Below are 16,534 nucleotides of genomic sequence, written 5' to 3'. Positions count from 1 at the left end.
TTCGCACGCAACCACGTGTAAAAAGGACGAAACACCCCGATGCCCGGTTTTAATTAATCATAGGACCGTAGCCCTCCCCCCCCCCCTGCGCGTTTTGGAAAAAATTAACCGTAGAGGAAAATTAAACGTAACTCCAAGAGAAAATATTTCTCGACCGGTGAAAAATTTATGCGCCGAGTCGCACGAATTACACGCGACCAACCCCCTTGGCTGCTCGGCTGACCGGGTCGGTTTATACTCATTTTTAATTAACCGACCGTATTCGTCCGTGTTTCGAAACAATCGTCGGGCAGGAACGATCGACCTGTCTCGAAAAAGGAACGCGTCTCACCTGCTACGGGATCGATAAATTCTTCGAACCTCGATGAATAATTAAACGAAACTGTGTATATGTAAAGTTGCGGCTGGAGTCTCTCGAAATATTCGGCGGAAATCGTTTCGAACAACGAGGAACGAAAATACCGCGGGTCCGGCCGTATTTTTCCGCGATTCAACTATTTTGTAAACGACGAAACGATCGAGCGTTCGGTAAATAGCGACAGACGCGGATACGGGGCGAATATTTCAATTTGTAATCGCGTGGGACGACCGAAAGTCCGCATGCCTGTCCGTTTCCCCCGGCATCGGCCATTGTTAATGCGTAATGGACGTTTGAAAAGCAATCGATAAATATTCAAAGGGCGGGGAAAAAAGGTCGCGCGGTAATTGCGATCGCGGGGCAGTGACGGGCTCCGATCGAATCCGAATCCGATTCAAAACAGCGGCTGGCCATTCGCAGTGGCGCGGTAATTCGACGAAAAAATATTAGCCGATAAAAGGCCGACGACACGCAAGATCTCTCTGCATAGATAATTTACCCGACGATTCGGTTGGTAAAACGCATCAAACGATCGCGTAGCTCACGGTAGACTGCGAATTACAGGTTTCGCCCGTGACGCCGTATCGTCAATTTTAAAATATCGAAACTGCACGCTCCGCTCGGAATTCCTATGCAAAATGCAGGGGAAGAATGGATTCGCGGTTATTAGAATTCGAAACAGGGGCTAACTCATACTTTCGCCGAGAGTGCTGTCTCGATTATGCGGAATACAAGGGAACCGTTCGACTGAAACGGGAAACGGGGATGAAACGAGCGTGGGAAGGGGAGGAAGAGCCGGTGGAGGGTGGAGAAAAAAGTGAGGAACGAAGAATTCCGGAAGAACTTTACCCGCGAAACTTTCGGATCGGCAACTCTTATTTTAACGGCGGGTGAATTTTTCACGGGGAACTAGCCGTGAGTGAGAGAGAGAGAGAGAGAGAGAGAGAGAAAGAGAGGAGGAGGAATTTCGTACGCGTACACGCTCAAGTAACTTAGTTCGCCCCGCGAATTCGTCGAAGTGCCGTGCAAAAGATGCCAATGGAGTTTCCGCGCATCTTTATTCGCTTATTCGGTCCGTGAGATGTCCGGCGGAATAATTGAAAACGAAATTTACAACCAGTGGTACCTCTAATCATCCTCGTATTTAAAAAGATACGAGCAAAAGAATGCGCGTATAGCCGAATACGTATGGCTTAATCCGTGTAACAGTTTAACGCGATAATTACACTGCAGAAATTCCCGTATTTATACAGCGAACGAGAGAAATCCCATTAGTGCGGGACGAACGTTACTTTATGCACAAACGTGCACCGGCGGTCGAGGCACAAATTGGTTCTATGACATTGCGTAATTAAACAAATTTTCTATAAATTTTTTAATTACTCGCAGACGTTACTAGCTGCGTTTAAATATGCACGGGCGAAACGTGGAGGGAAAAAAATGAGAGGGTTTTGTGTCGATCAAATTTCCCTCTACGCTACGGACGGCCCAGGTTCGGGGGCAGGGCCGACGTTTCTCGTAAATTTTGTATCACGGCCAGTATTTTCCAGAGGTCCGGAATGGTGGTAGTCAGCCTTTGAAAGCTACGATCCATGGTCAAAGATTTATGAAGGATAGGCGAAGTTATAACGGAGGTCAGAAAGTGGATTTCTTCCGCGACCAGAAGAGAACCGTTGGTACATAAACTATAACGGTCGCCTCTCGTCCCTCGCTCGCGAGTAATCGTAATTAAAAAATATTTCATACACGAATCTGCTCGCCGGTGCTCGACGATACATATATATATATATATAACCACGATAACTCCCCATCCCGGGTATCGTTACGCTCAACCGTTCTACTTGAAACGTTAACTCGATAACAATCTCTTTCTCTACACGATTTTGTTCTGCTATCGTCGCACTTTACGACGGCAATTTGTGCTGAACGTTGCCCCATTACCTTCCCGCGTATGCGTTATATTCCCTCTATCGATTTCATTCGAGATGCGACGCGGACGACGATATCACTGGTTAAGATACAGATTTTTCCACGAGCCTGGCCAGCCTCCGTTCCCGGAGAATAAACGCCGCGATCGGCTTGCGGATCGCACCGAAAGTACACGTATATAAACGGCTCGCCTGTAAAATTACAATCCATCGATTGCGATCCGATCGCTCGCCAACCGCTATTCGGAGCGACGATCATAACAGCATCGGATCTTGACCAACATTCGCCATCGAATCTCGATGTCACACGGATGAATAGAGGGAATATACAGGCAAAGGGAGAAAGAGCGAGAGAGGGTATCAACGTCGACAGGGTGTACAATATCGATTGCAGGACACTCTGGTAAACGGGTCAGGGGGATCATGCCGCAAGAGAGGGATCTCTTCGGATGAACGTCGAAAGCCCGAAGCGCACCGATAGCTCTACAATAATTATGGCGATACCCAACAATCAACCCAACAGCCCTCTTTCCGTTCCATTTCTGAGTTTCGTTCCTCACCGATTTCTTCGCGAAATACGCCTAAAAAAGTGGTACGTTTAAAAACGAGAAAAAGAATCGTTTCGACTGCACCTCCGCGAGGAAAACGAAGGGGTTGGCGCTGTGTAAACGCACAGGGCACGTCGTTCGATTTAATCTGTGCCTTACTTGGCTTTTACGAGCGGCAATTTTTTGCCAATAGAGCGCATCGCCGTGTACGCCGCTTCTCTCGTATATCCACTCCATTTTTTTCCTTTCCGCATATTTTTGAATATTGCCAATTTGTCGCCATGGAAAAGCTACGACGGAACGAAGCGGGTTTCATATGTTTCGTTTCAATTGCAGTCGATTTGAATTTGCTGAATTTCTACTAGCGCCCGATAGAATCTAATTAATGCGTTCCGTGAATACGAAACATCAAATTCCCTGGCTGAGAATATAGAGAGAAAGAATGAAAGAGAGGGGGAGTGGTGAAAAAAATTAAAAAAAAATAGCGCGCATGGGTTGCTGAATTTATTGGGCCACCGCCTCGGAGCGGCAAACCAGTTTTCCGAAGCGAAGGCGTTCTGTACAGTTCGTCGCGAAATTATTAGTGTCTCGCTTCCCTTTTGAAAGTGATGCGGCAAAGCTGCATCGTGTTACAGCAGGACGCGGTCGAATTGTTATACGTAAAGTGGGAAAATTTATGAAAATTTCGCCGCTCGTTACATTTATTTGTCCGTTTCGACGTTGTGCCCGCAGCATGATTCATTTCCGTAATACCAGCAGAGAATAAAATTGACAAAAATAACACACACGGGGGACCAACAAAAAGAACAGAGACGAGAAAAAAAAAAAAAAAAGAACAAAACGGGACACTCATGGCCAGGCGAAACATTTTATTTGCGACGTGCATCCTCCGATTCGAACGTTTTATTTGCGGACACCTCGGTCACCATGAAATTGTTCGTCGGGAAATAACGTCGAAATATTATTACACCGCGGGAATATTGCGTTCGAAACATTACGCGTGTTTTTCTTATCTCTATCACCGCATCCTCGTGCACCCCCGAACCACGGAAACAAATAATTTTTATCAGCAAGCGAAATGCACGCGTCGCGGCTCCGCGAGCTTTTTTCGGCGCTGTATACGAGAAGGGAAACGCGACGTGCTCGAATTTTTTTCAATGTATCTCGCGCGTTTCAGGGAAACGAGGAAGAGATAGAGAAAGGTAGAGAAAGGGGAGAGAAAAAAAACGGCGATTCCAAAGAAGGTAAACCGGGCGCGCAGCGTTGGAACAGTGAAAAATGCGCTGGCGCGTTGGAAGAAACAACAATGTCTCGCAATGTACTCGGCACTCTACTCTCTCCCTCTCTTTAAAACGTTAAAACAATCCACCGCGCGGCGAGCGAGTCAAGCTTTAAAGGCAATGTCGAATAATTTCAATGCGAGCCTTCTCTCCGTTTTATTTCACGTCTATTGCACGGTAACGCGTTACACAGAAGGCAGAAAAGCGGCACCGAGGCTGTCTAGACGAGTGACTGGTAGTGAAACTGCTCGGAAAGGCTCATCTCCCTCGGAACATTTGCCTATCCACTTCGCGGAAGCTCGTTTAAAGACCACGCCGCCATCCATCCCCTGTGCCCGCTGCGTTTTTCAACTGACGCGAACAAGGGGTGTCCGTGATTGCCAGAAAACGGATTAAACCGTTCACCACGCCACGAGAGCCGGTGGTATTTTTTAACGTACACCGAACGCAAATCGTGTTCCTGAAAATTCTACAACGCGTGGAACCGGTCGTTACCGTAGGACCGGAAGTCTGGAAGCGAAGTTTCGATGGAACTGGATCTTAAGTAACGATTAAACTCTCTTTTCCTATACGCGACGTCTCGATTCTCAAGCCGCGGGGAGTCATTTATGAAATTTGCCGAGTTAACAACGGCCATTACATGCATTAGGACGACCGCGGCGCTGTTCAACGGTAATCGTAGATCCTTTGTTACCAGCGAGATAATCATTCTCTTTACGAGGACTCCTCGAAAATAATATCGTGTCCCCCGACTGGTCGGCGAGGCCTGAAAATCGCTGAGATACGAGGGTCACAAAGACGACGGGATGGTAGTAAACGATCAACCAGACCGGTCCCATGGGCGCGACGTAACAGAACGGTCTCGCCCGGTATGGCGGCCGAATGGATTTCACGGGAGCTTGCACTTCGGTCGACGTGCTCGCGTCATTAACGCGACGATGTTCGCGCAATTATTACGCGGTTAAATCTAAAGGCGGAAATATCGCTCGTTTCGTTGGTAAAAACGCGGACGGCTTTGGAAAGCGTCCAACCTGTTCGTTAACGGGGCTCGAGACGCGGCAGTAGATCGAAACGAGTTTGGTCAGACGGGCCGCTGCTAATTTCGTGACGGGGTGAAAATATGCTGTATCGTTTTTCATTTTTGATCGAGGACCAAGTCGAAGGCGGGACGCGGCAGGAAACGGAAAATTGAAGGCAGTACGTGGCCGATAACGGATCCGGTTCAAATTTCTTTCCCCGAATTTTTGGCGGAGTTCCGTCGGGCTGGTATCTGTGGAATTGAAAAAGTTCGCAGGCGACAGCGACGTCCCGGGCGACCCTTAAAAGCTGTCGTATCAACTTCTTATCTCGCGCGATTAATCTCGAAGAATACCCGGCTCGTGGCAATCTGACCGCCTATACCGTACGAGTTCGATCGTAACGCGTTATCACTTAGTCCGCCAGACCATGGATGTCGACCTCCTTCCCATTTAACAAACTCGCAAAACGCCTTTACACGCTCCGCCGTTCAGATAACGGAATTGATTTCGCGCCCGGGCAACTTTTCGGGGGATATTCTAAAACTCTTCCCGCCCTTCCTCCGCGCAAAGTGAAGAGTTTGCTAATGCGATTCGCGTGGGAGAGACTTGGCAAATTAACCGGATTAACCGATCCGTAAAACCGTTCGCGTTCAGGTAACTCAGCCCGGACAAGAAATCCGCACGCGGACGATTTTATCGGCGAACTTTAATGAAGTAACGCGAAGAATTCCGCACGTTCTCCACCGATTCGACTTTCTTCCCGTACGAACCTATCCTCCTGTCGGCGATCACGGCCAGGGGGTGGCCGGAGAAAAGTTAACAACCTTGGCGGTTCAAACCGAAAGGGGCGAACAAAACGGAGGAATAGGGACGCGGAAATACGAGATCTCCACGGTAATCTTCCGAGTCGTACCAGTCGTGCACTCCCGTTTTCGGGAGCTTCACGAGAGGACAAGCCAAAGGCCGCAACTTCCCTTGTAAACGGGCCAACAGACGTAAGAAAAAAAAAAGAAGATGAAAGGAAAAGAAAAGAAACGCCAGGGAGACGAAGGAAACGGGGAAATAGAGGGTTGAGAGACAGGGAGGGAAGAAAAAGAGCAAAAGGGGCAAGCGGAACGAGCAGCGAGCCGTGGTAATTGGCTGAACAGTCGGTAAGTAATTTCAGGAACGTGACCAGGCGATGGAAAGACGGTCGTCGGAATGGAAATCGATGCCAACGAGAACACCGGCTAGTTTACCATGGAAGCCTAATTTCCTAAAGACGATCCACGGTTGCTCCGCGGCACCAACCCGCCCTTCACCGTTCTATTCGCCCTGGGACCACCCAACGACCCTCGTGTCGCGAGCTTGTGAACGTAACAAAGTGGCTTTCTCGATAATTTTCATAAAAGGCTCGAGTGGGAAATTGAAAGCTTCAAAAATAAGGAGAAAACCTATGGTACGAGGATTCTCGTACCTTATAGCTTACCCTGCAAGTTTTATTACACACGACCCATTCGTATAAATCAATCTCGGTTTAGCGTTCATCCACCAGTTCAACCATTAAATACTGGATTTCTCGAAACGTTCAAACAGATGAACTCTTTTAATTCAACACGGAATTATATTCAGCTGGAAATGATTAACGTTTAGAGAAGAGACGGGTAACACTTTTCAAGTTTCAAAGATTTGTTGGACTTTTTAACGACAACGCCGCGTATCGTCGATCTGCTCGCCGTGAACAAAAAGTAGTTCCTCCGTTCGCAATAAATCCGACCCGAGGCAATCTCGGGACTCTGTACGAATTCGCGATAAATTTCGCCTCGAGTGACTTCGATCTGTCGACGGTATCATTTAGGTAATCGGATTAAAAAATGCGCCGAGCAGCGCATTTTCGCGAACGATACAAATGGAAGCGGAATCATTGATAAGCGTCTTCGGTGACGTACGATCGGCGGCCATCGATTCACCGAGAAAATTCGGGTCCAATTTTCGCGAGCACTCGAGCAAGCTGAAAGAGGAATTCCAACGATCCGTGGCAATCGACGCCATCTACATGCGCGTCTTTTTTTCTTATACCCGCCACAATCCTTTTAAAATATTTCACGTTTTTTCGTACTTTCGAGAAAATGCGTCTCTACCGCGTCAGCGATGAGGAACAGCAGGATTCAAGGGAGCTGCGATTGCGAGAGATCCTCGAACCAGGTATCGCGCGAGTAACAGAAGCGAAGGCGTTATTTTCGTGGATGCCGAATTCCTGTCCAACTGATCGATTCGCCGCGGAAAATTCTTCTTCAATTTCCGGGAGCGTTTGAGCGTGGCGTAGGTCGAATTCCGCGTCTCCCATTCGCAATGGTTGTGTCGCCGCGTCGGCTCGAACGCAGAGATAGAGAACACGTCACTTTGAGGTCAAAGGGAATCCGGGGGTGGATTCTAGCGGGACGGGTCGATGATCGCGATCGCATCGAACCGCTGCCCTGACACCGAGCCCAGGGCACGCCACGGCGCTATTTAGGGAATTCCAATTTTGACAGCGGAAAACCAGACGCGGACGGTACACGCGCGTTGATTGAACGGACGATGACGAACCCGACCGAGCCGCTTTCCGGCTATCGTTCGAACCGAGCTTTCGTTTCGCCGCCACATTCTTCTCAAGAGCTGGTTCCTTGAGACGCTATTGTCCCTTCGAGGCGGCAGGATTAGGATGCAACGAAATAACGGTTTAATTAAAATGAACGAACGACGCGGACAAATTAAAAGGGAACACGGAATTCATTGACGAACACCTGCCGCGCCAGGACGCTGAGCAAGAGCGTCCTCCTCGGGTTCTGATGAAATTATTACGGGGTAAACTGAGAGGATTTATTAACGGGAAGTTACGCGTGATCGTCGATACTTTCTGAGGAGGGCCACGCGAAACAAACGAGAATTCAGCTCGTTTGTCACGCGAGCGGTTACAATAACGACGCCTTTAAAGAATGGTCCCGCGGGACGCATACATTTCTGCGTCACTTTACCCCTGTAAATTCAAACTTTACAGATGCCACCAGCGAAAAATACGATTTTACCGAGTGGAGGGGCTCGTCATCGTTAAGATTGCTCGCATTACTCCCAAGGGTCGAATGTTGGGACTCGACGGGTGGTATGTGACCGGCAATTTCTAAACCAACACTGTCAGCAACTCACGTCGCGAGGTCCTCGTTGTCAAAATGCGTAAACGAAGCTCCGTTCCAATTCGATGAAGAAGCCAGTGCAGTTCATTAGCAACAACTTTTGTCACAAGAAACACGTCTTCGATCGTCCGTGTCCGTGACGATGCGACGTTGCGTGCCAGCCACGAGAGACTGATCTCTCCGCACAATTAGACGAGAAATGAAAGGACGCGGCATCGATAGTGCTGGACAAGCCAGGCTCGTTCAGCGTTCGCGTGCGCTCGCTCTTGTTCGATTGTCCGATCAGCATTCAGCCAGCGATGCCAGAAAAGACCGGGAGGGATAGAAATCCCTCGGTCCATTCGGCTCTGTCTTTGGACCCGCAGACTTATAGTCCTTTCGATCAATCTGCTCCAAGACATCCCCTTTATGCGGATTCTGGGTAGTCGGCAGATCCCAGATTAATGTTGTCGGGGCTGTACTGGACATACCACTGGCGGCAGTTAGATAGCGAATGGCAGATTCACCCCTGTTCCAAGGGAGGGACGAGAGGTCAGAGGGGCTGTCGATTGTTATAGGGGAGAGCAGGAAAGAGTGTGGCCGGACTTTGTCCTCGAATTGTTTCGAGAATTAAGAAGAAGTGAAAGCTGTTCAACTGTTCAGGACAGCTTAACTTCCCGACCAACAATGCGGTTTACTCGTTTCGTGTATGACCGATCGATCAACGCTCGAATCCTTTCTACGAGCGTTCGATCGAGGAATGTTGTAATTTTTCTCTTCTCTTCTGCGGATGCATCACGCGTGCGATGAGAGAGAGAGAGAGAGAGAGAGAGAGAGAGAGAGAGAGAGAGAGAGAGAGAGAGAGAGAGAGAGAGAGAGAGAGAGAGAGACTCGTAGCTCAAGTCTTCTGCGTCTCTGTGTACACGCGGCCAATCGATATCCCATTAGGAGAAAAGGTTGAAGTATCGCGTGAGCTCGCAGAGTGCACGATCCGCACCCGGATTGCTTTTCTAATTATTCATTCAATTCAGTTTTATCCGACGTTTAGTTCCTTGTGAATATTTCAAGCCGTCAAGTGGCACCGCCGCTTTAAGTATACCGCGTGATGGAAGTTTAATTCAATTTCCAAAGCCACGCTCGCGAACTAAAAAGTAGCTATCTTTCCCCGATACAAGTAAAACACCTACAAGTTCGTCCAACTTTGCGTTTAAAGATCTAAAACACTTTTGAAGCGTGATCCAGTTTTTCTACGGAGATCATCTTACATCCATCTAGACGTTCTTTTTTTGAATCTACCGGAAGAAAATGAACACAGAGTTGAGATCCTTTACGGGCTGGTACGCTCGGGTCGTTTCCTCCAAGGGTGTCCTCGTGTTACTTTATTCCTCGTGCTTCCATCCTCTTCTCGATATCCGCTTCTATTTCTCGTTATCATTTTCCAAATGTGGCGTAATCGCTATCGTTTAATCGAGTCCCTCTACGTCTAACGTTCGCCTATATTCATCGTGGATGCTGCGCACAATCTGATCTCCCTCTCTCCTGTCGAGGGACAATTCTCGATAGGTATAATGTCGCAATGAAATCTGCTTTAGCTTCCCAGTCCTGCCCCATCGTTTATCCCTGAACCGTTGTAATTCCTCGAGCCCCACTCTCGCACCAACGTACACGCTGTGCGTAACACAAATTCATGTCGTCGGGGTATTCTGTTCATATTCTGTCAAATTAGGAGGGGCCATAACGCATACATTATGGAAAGCAAGCAAGGTGGCTCCTGCTCGGATCATCTTGTCCGCCGACGATACGCTCGGAACCGTCCCCCTTTATTCGAGTTTCTCATCCGGCCAAGTATCCCGGTGAGTCTCCGATGATCCCACTGATTAGCTTAACAGCGATTAAACGGGGGGACGAAGCAGCGAGTTTGTATTTAAAATGTAGGTCATCGCACAATATCACCGGACGGTGAATTTTTCATCGTTGAATATTCCGATTCTACTCAGGCAGGGCGAAAGGAGAAGACGAAGCGGGGATAAATGCTTGAAATTGCTAGGGGAGAAACAAAGATTGTTTAAAATATATGAATATTAATGACTCGCCAACACCTCTGGTTGTTTCTACGGAGAAACGCGGATGAGCTGGTCGACGAATTTGTAGCATTCGTTGTGTTACAAATAAATTCCGACGAGAAACGAGCGCACCGACGGGGCGGGTATCTTAAAAATGTGCCCGAATTAACGGAGACCGACCCCGCGGGAGGAGTCGCGAATGTATGGGATTACGTTCGAAATGCTTCGCGATCTTTCCCGAGCTTATTCTGTGCTCGTTAAAGAAGCAGAAGACGATAAACGTATTCGATAACGTAATTACGATAAGGAAAATGGAAAGACCGTGGAGACCGCGACACGTTATATACGCGCGGTAATTTCAAGCCACCCTCCACGGATACCCACTAAATCTCGTTAGTCTTCAATTATGGTCAAAGTTTCGAGATATGAAACAGGAATTAGGCGAAGGAGCTAGTTGGTTGTATACGCTCGGCGATAGGTACCACCTAATTCGCAAACGAACTGATTTCCAAGAGATTGATGACTGTTCCTAGATAACCAGCCACTGGTAATTCAGTTAGTTCGATCGAATTCAAGTTGCACGGTGGTAATTAGGAGCCATCTAGTTTTCACCTCGTTTCTCTGCGTGCAAACTCTTGCTTAGAACCAAGAAGGCATCGAGATTCAGTAGCTTCAAGAAACGCGATGACAACTATCGTGGCTCGTGTTCGACGCGATCTCGCAGACAGCAGCTACGTAACCGAGGGAACATCTGGGCAGGCCAGCAAGTTGCACCCAAGACTGATGACGGGGTTAGAGACAGGAACTCGAGTCTCCGTAGCGGTGAACCGCATAGATCTCGTTCAGCCCTTTGGCAGACCTATCCACGGGGATACCGGCTGGCGAGCGTAGTTCCCCGTTCGGAAACGGATCGACAAGTTGGAACTCGCCAGGCCAGAAGCCACGGCGAATATTAATCCCGTTTCCTTCGAGAGACACCCTGGCCAGCATCTCCTCCTCGCCTGTATGTACTCCGTTGAAATTCCACGATCCTTTCGTCGACACCCGGGGTGTTATTGCAGTCACGTTACGGGGGCGGGAAGGTTACCAATAAAAAGGCGACGTTTCACGCTCTGGGGCAACGGATATAAAATCCGCAATTTTTGTGGACTAAAGGAACGCGAATTTGACGATCTCCTCTTCGGCACTGTCGGACGCATTGCTGTCGCGATATTAAATTCTACTGGCTGCTCGTAGGGGAGTATTTGTGGTGATGGAAATCGAGACGAATCGGGTGTATGTTCGATTATCTAAAGGAATTTTTAGAAGAAATGAATTTGGGCGCCTGGAATTGGGATTGACTGACAGATGATTAACGGGATCCGTTTCGATATGAGAACGAGGAACAGACATAGCAAGGAGGAGAAAATAAAGTGCGGTCTGTTCGTTAATATATAAATGGATTTCAAATGGTGAACCCGAACGGTGAGGCACCGCGAGTATTTCAAGATTCGATGGTGAACAGATGAAGGTAGAAAGGGATGTGCCGGAGTCGGGAAGTTGGTCGCGGTTGGCCCGGAAGATGGTATTAATCAAATGAAGCGGTTTCTGTTACAAGCGGGGCGAAGATGGGTCTGGGCTGCCTACCGGTGCCCGGGGTATAATCAATCTGGAGAATTAGATCAGATAGCTGGTTGTACGTGCGCCAACTCCGTCTCCTTAGATTTATCCAGTCGCCAAGAAGCCTGATAAAGTACGCTACGCTACCTCGATATCGAATAAATTCTACGCTTTTGCCTATCAGGCGGCTGCGATCGTTCCGTGGCTTCCTTCAAATTTATTCAGCTATGTCTGTCGTTGTCGTTGAGCTAGAAAGTAACGAAAAGTTAATACGATGTATTAATGTGTCCATTTGGTGAAAAATATTCTTAGCAAAGCTAAAAGAATTGAATTAAAATTTCGACTGTGCTGAAAGGGCTGAGCACCACCGAATGTCTCGCTCGTCGTGTACTATGACGGTGAATAATACTAAAAAATAACGCTTTTTCGCTCGCTTTAGCACTATCTTATTTCCACGCGAACTGTTTTAAGCGTCGTATACAATAATAGGTTGGCGCGCAACTCTCAAAACTGCGCTGTTTTCGTCCCATTGCCGTGTATACGACGGAAATGGAAAAATTCACCAAGATCCAAGATACACGGAACGTGTTCTCGTAAAACGTTCCTATCTGCTATCTCTCGCCCGTTTTCCCTCCGCTAGTTGAAGCGACGAATCTTTCGCTGTAAGAATTTGCCTACGTAATCGTGCAAAACTGTATCCCGTGGGTGTCACTAGGGGCTTAAAAGAGAGAACGTTTGCTACCCTTCCTATACGTATACGAGTGAAAAGATGTCCGTGATTTACGTCTGGCAAATAATTTAACCGAACACTTAATTGAATTGCAAAAAAGAATTTTGTAACGTTATACTAAATTTCCCTGCGACTTTTTTATTTAATCGCAAGTACAAATATATCCACCTATCTCTCTGTCCTAACGCAAATGAAACCCTCCTATTAAAAATTCACTGGTGATTACCCTATTTCTTTTCATTTACCGTTTATTTGAAAATCCTGTACCAAAGGCAATTCCGAGGTGCGTAATTCTCGCAAAAATGAGACTTTTATTGTCCATACAAGCATTTTAGAGGCATATAAAAATAAATTTAAAGTATATTAAAGCGGGGGGTGGAGGAGATGAGGAAATGAGAAAGACATAAGCTAGTACATTACCTGGCCAATTATAAAGTACTTATATCAAGGTCTTAATAGCACACTAATGACTTAATCAGCACCGCGTAAAGTGTAAACGTTACGCTACTAAGCGCGGTGCTATCTGGTTAACTGAAATCACTGGATATACCCTGAACGTACCATGTGTACTTTTCAGGGAACTCGGGAAAGGATTAGTATTCGTTCGTTTTATTTGACGATAACTGGTGGCCTGTGAAAATAAACTCGATGAGCGATTTGCGAAAGCGATTTATATTACAAACTTACGATTCGATACTAAGATTTTCATTACACGATAACAGGACGTTTGGTATTTTGATTACTCATTAACCTATTACTAACGTCGCCTTGATTACACCTAAGAATACATAAATACAATTAACAGCTAATTGGTTATTCAGCGTAACAGTAATTACATACTCTTACGCGTATAGTTATAATATTTATTTATATTCATATATAATATGTATATATATATGTATATAAATACTATCCATCAGAGTCACGATAAAATAACACTCACTGAAAGAAATACTATTTACCAAAAAATACATTTTCTTATACTCGTATAAAGATTGGTTAGTTTGATTTTTAGAAAATTCGCATGATATTTGAGATTTCTGGAAGAATCTGTAATTTACCCGCTATATTTTGTATTCTATACGGCATTCAATGCACCATTTTGCATCTTTGCGTCGATCAGTTACGTTAGTATTGCCTTATGATTATTAATACTAGTTAAAAACTAAACAAAGTATTAAAAACCAAGGAATCAAGTGTGTCCCGTAAAATTGCAGTCATTCGTGAGCAAACAATATTGTTCACAATTTTGATATATCTAAATGCAATACTGGAAAATCGATTACACACAAGGTTCCACGTAATTTCCGGGAAACAAGCCCGTGATACCATCCATGACCCCCTCCCACCACCCATCGTCATTCTTTTTCAATACATAAATTACAGAGCTTTCCTGGAAGCTCAATTCATCCTCCTTGTCGGCATAATAATCATAAATCGCAACAACTAAAATGGTAACAGTTCATTATATCTTAATGCTACCTAAATACTCTACAAATAATTTTCACGACATACCTTTCTCGATGTAATTCTTTGGCACCCAACCAGGCAGATCTTCCTCGTCCGGCACGATAGGCATAATGGTACCGCTCGATTGCGTAGGCCTGCCAAATTGCGGATGCTCTTCCTGCTCTGGCGGTGGCGGCGGTGGCAGCGGTGGGCTACTCGCGCCACTACTACGGCTAACTTGGTGGCCTAATCTTTCCGATAAAGAATGATAGCTGGTGAAATCCAACGTATTACCAGTTATACCAACTAACGGCGACGGTGGTGCTGAAAATGAATATCACGCTAAATATATGTCTAATTATTTGCAGTCGATAAATAGTAAGAAGAAAAGTACGGCTTACGAGGCATATTATTGTGCTGCTCCTGGGCGTATCCGGCTGTTACACTAGGTGGTGCCGGCGGTGGAGTTTGAGGATGACTTTGCAACGGATGAACTGTTCCTACTTGAGGCGGAGAAGTGTGTTGCGTTGCAGTGTTTGCGTGCGCATTATGATTAGCATTATGAGTTGCATGGGACGTTGTATGTGCGTGCAACGGTAATGTACTGTAACCAGGACCACGCTCCCTTCTTGGATGACCCAATGGATAATTAGGAGCATAATGACTAGGAACTTGAGGCGGAGCTACTGCAGGCGGTGTCCTGTACTCTCGCGATCCTTTGCTCAATGTTCCTACAGGACATAAAAGAAAGCTCTTATATCGTCTCCATACATATACATGTATATATTTAATATATCTGTACATTAAATATTTTACTTGCCAGTTCTTACTGTCTGAGGAGGTGTAGGTGGCTTGGTTGTAGGTGCTGGTCCTACCATAGCAGCACCTAATCCAGAGCCAGTTGAGGCAGCTCCCAAACTCTGAACGCTACCCTGACTTCCGCCACGTTGCTTGCTTCTGGGAGTACCACTACTACGTACTCCATGTCCAATATCATCCAATATTGTATAATCGATACTTTTCCTAACATATTTAATTGGTTTCTCAGGATTTGCTGGTGCAATAATTTTATACTGGCGAACTGTAATCTTGTTCGCTGTTAACACTCCAATTTCTCTCCGGGCTACTTTCTCTTTGTGTATCATAACCGTCTGCGCGATATGATTCATTTGGCTTTCCATTTCAGCAAGTTGAGATGTTTGCAAATCCAGCAATTGTAAAAAATTATAGGCAAGAGTGTTTATTTGGTAGGCTACGCTGGCCAACGATTGAGTGGTAAAATTTTTGGTCTCCTCCAAAGCTATTCTTTTGTTTTCCGCTTGAAAGTAATTCGCTTCGCAATAATCAGCAACTCGTTCAAGATTTATATGATTATCGGCTAGGTTACTTCTTCCTTCAGGAATTTCCTGACCAAGAAACGCAGCTAGCTCTGCCATAACTTCAGAATCACTGCCTACTCCAGATGATACACAATAAGAACCAGATCCTTAAGGGAAAAAGAATAATATTTAAGAAAGATTTACAGGAACAAGTTCACGATAATGCTTGATGTGCATATGACATTTTAGAGTACATAACAGCACTGGAAATAATATTATTTACAACGACTGGATTAACAGAGCAAAATTTTAAGATAAGTTTGGATAGAAGTGACTTTGTATAAATGACACACGAAACTGTAAACGAAAAAGATCGTTAGTTTCCAAGAGGTGAGGTTATGTAACTTTGACAAAGTAGCGAAAACTTTCTTCGAAAACGGAAACACAAAATTCGAAACGGCCTTCTGTTAATTTTACTTTCGACCGAAGAAATAGGGCATTGACAAATAATAACTGTTCGAAGGGCGGTGTCTCGCATGCAGAAAGCAAAATGGAGGCGAAACTCAAACAAACTCTGATAGTGTCGTAGATGATCACGAAACGTCAATAGAATACGGGTAAATAATATGAAAAAATAGAAAATGAACTAACGGTACTCAGCCATATCGTAACTACCAGCTATTACACCTTCATTAATTCATAATTACCAAGGATCTAGTGAAATTGTTAGAAAATAAATAACGATTTACGTTACGCGACGCGACGCTCAATATGAGCGAGTAACGTTCGGACCGAAGCACTACCAGACGGCTAAGGTTCTCGATTAAAGTTGAAGCACACTGGTATAAATGATTGACAAACGCATGTTCGAACGATACGCGTGAGAAGGAATTTCACGAAGAGAAACGAGAAAAGCAACACAGCACAACAAGGTGTCGAAAGAAGGGAAAGATGACAGGTACTTCGAGACCTCGTAAGGCTGGTATCGATTACAATTTCGAGACATCGAACAATATTACAAAATACAGTAATTATATCGGAAATTTGCAAAAGTAGGTGATTGGAGAAGATATTTATTCGAATTATTAGGAAAAATATTAATACTGTAAA

The 16,534-nt window shown here is 45.8% G+C and overlaps 2 protein-coding genes across 4 annotated transcripts in view; one reads left to right on the top strand and one right to left on the bottom strand.

The window, feature by feature from the left end:
- LOC143429954 (ELMO domain-containing protein 2) overlaps positions 1–16,534 on the top strand; it is a 138,814-nt gene that overhangs the window by 105,892 nt on the left and 16,388 nt on the right. The gene's annotated exons all lie outside the window — the stretch shown is intronic.
- Abi (tyrosine kinase Abl) lies at positions 12,025–16,267 on the bottom strand. Of its 3 annotated transcripts, none has more exons than XM_076905834.1 (5): positions 16,076–16,267; positions 14,926–15,591; positions 14,507–14,836; positions 14,172–14,429; positions 12,025–12,174 (listed from the first exon to the last, which is right to left on the bottom strand). In XM_076905834.1, exons 1-5 carry the CDS (start codon positions 16,086–16,088, stop codon positions 12,152–12,154), a joined length of 1,290 nt encoding a protein of 429 aa, XP_076761949.1. In that variant the 5' UTR covers positions 16,089–16,267; the 3' UTR covers positions 12,025–12,151. The 3 variants fall into 3 exon arrangements, with proteins under 3 accessions (XP_076761949.1, XP_076761947.1, XP_076761948.1); XM_076905832.1 differs by lacking the exon at positions 12,025–12,174 and adding an exon at positions 13,313–14,102; XM_076905833.1 differs by lacking the exon at positions 12,025–12,174 and adding an exon at positions 13,313–14,102 and having other exon boundaries at positions 16,132–16,267.

This window comes from Xylocopa sonorina, chromosome 12 (assembly GCF_050948175.1).
Source record: "Xylocopa sonorina isolate GNS202 chromosome 12, iyXylSono1_principal, whole genome shotgun sequence".
NCBI lineage: Eukaryota > Metazoa > Arthropoda > Insecta > Hymenoptera > Apidae > Xylocopa > Xylocopa sonorina.
The sequence above is the reverse complement of the archived record's forward strand: the minus strand, read 5'-3'. Positions and strand labels throughout refer to the sequence as shown.

Coding starts and splice junctions, on each gene's coding strand:
- Abi (XM_076905832.1), bottom strand. Junction 14,430..14,506: donor GCAGCACAATAATATGCCTC/GTAAGCCGTACT, acceptor ATTCATTTTCAG/CACCACCGTCGCCGTTAGTT. Junction 14,103..14,171: donor AAAGAATTACATCGAGAAAG/GTATGTCGTGAA, acceptor TTACCATTTTAG/TTGTTGCGATTTATGATTAT.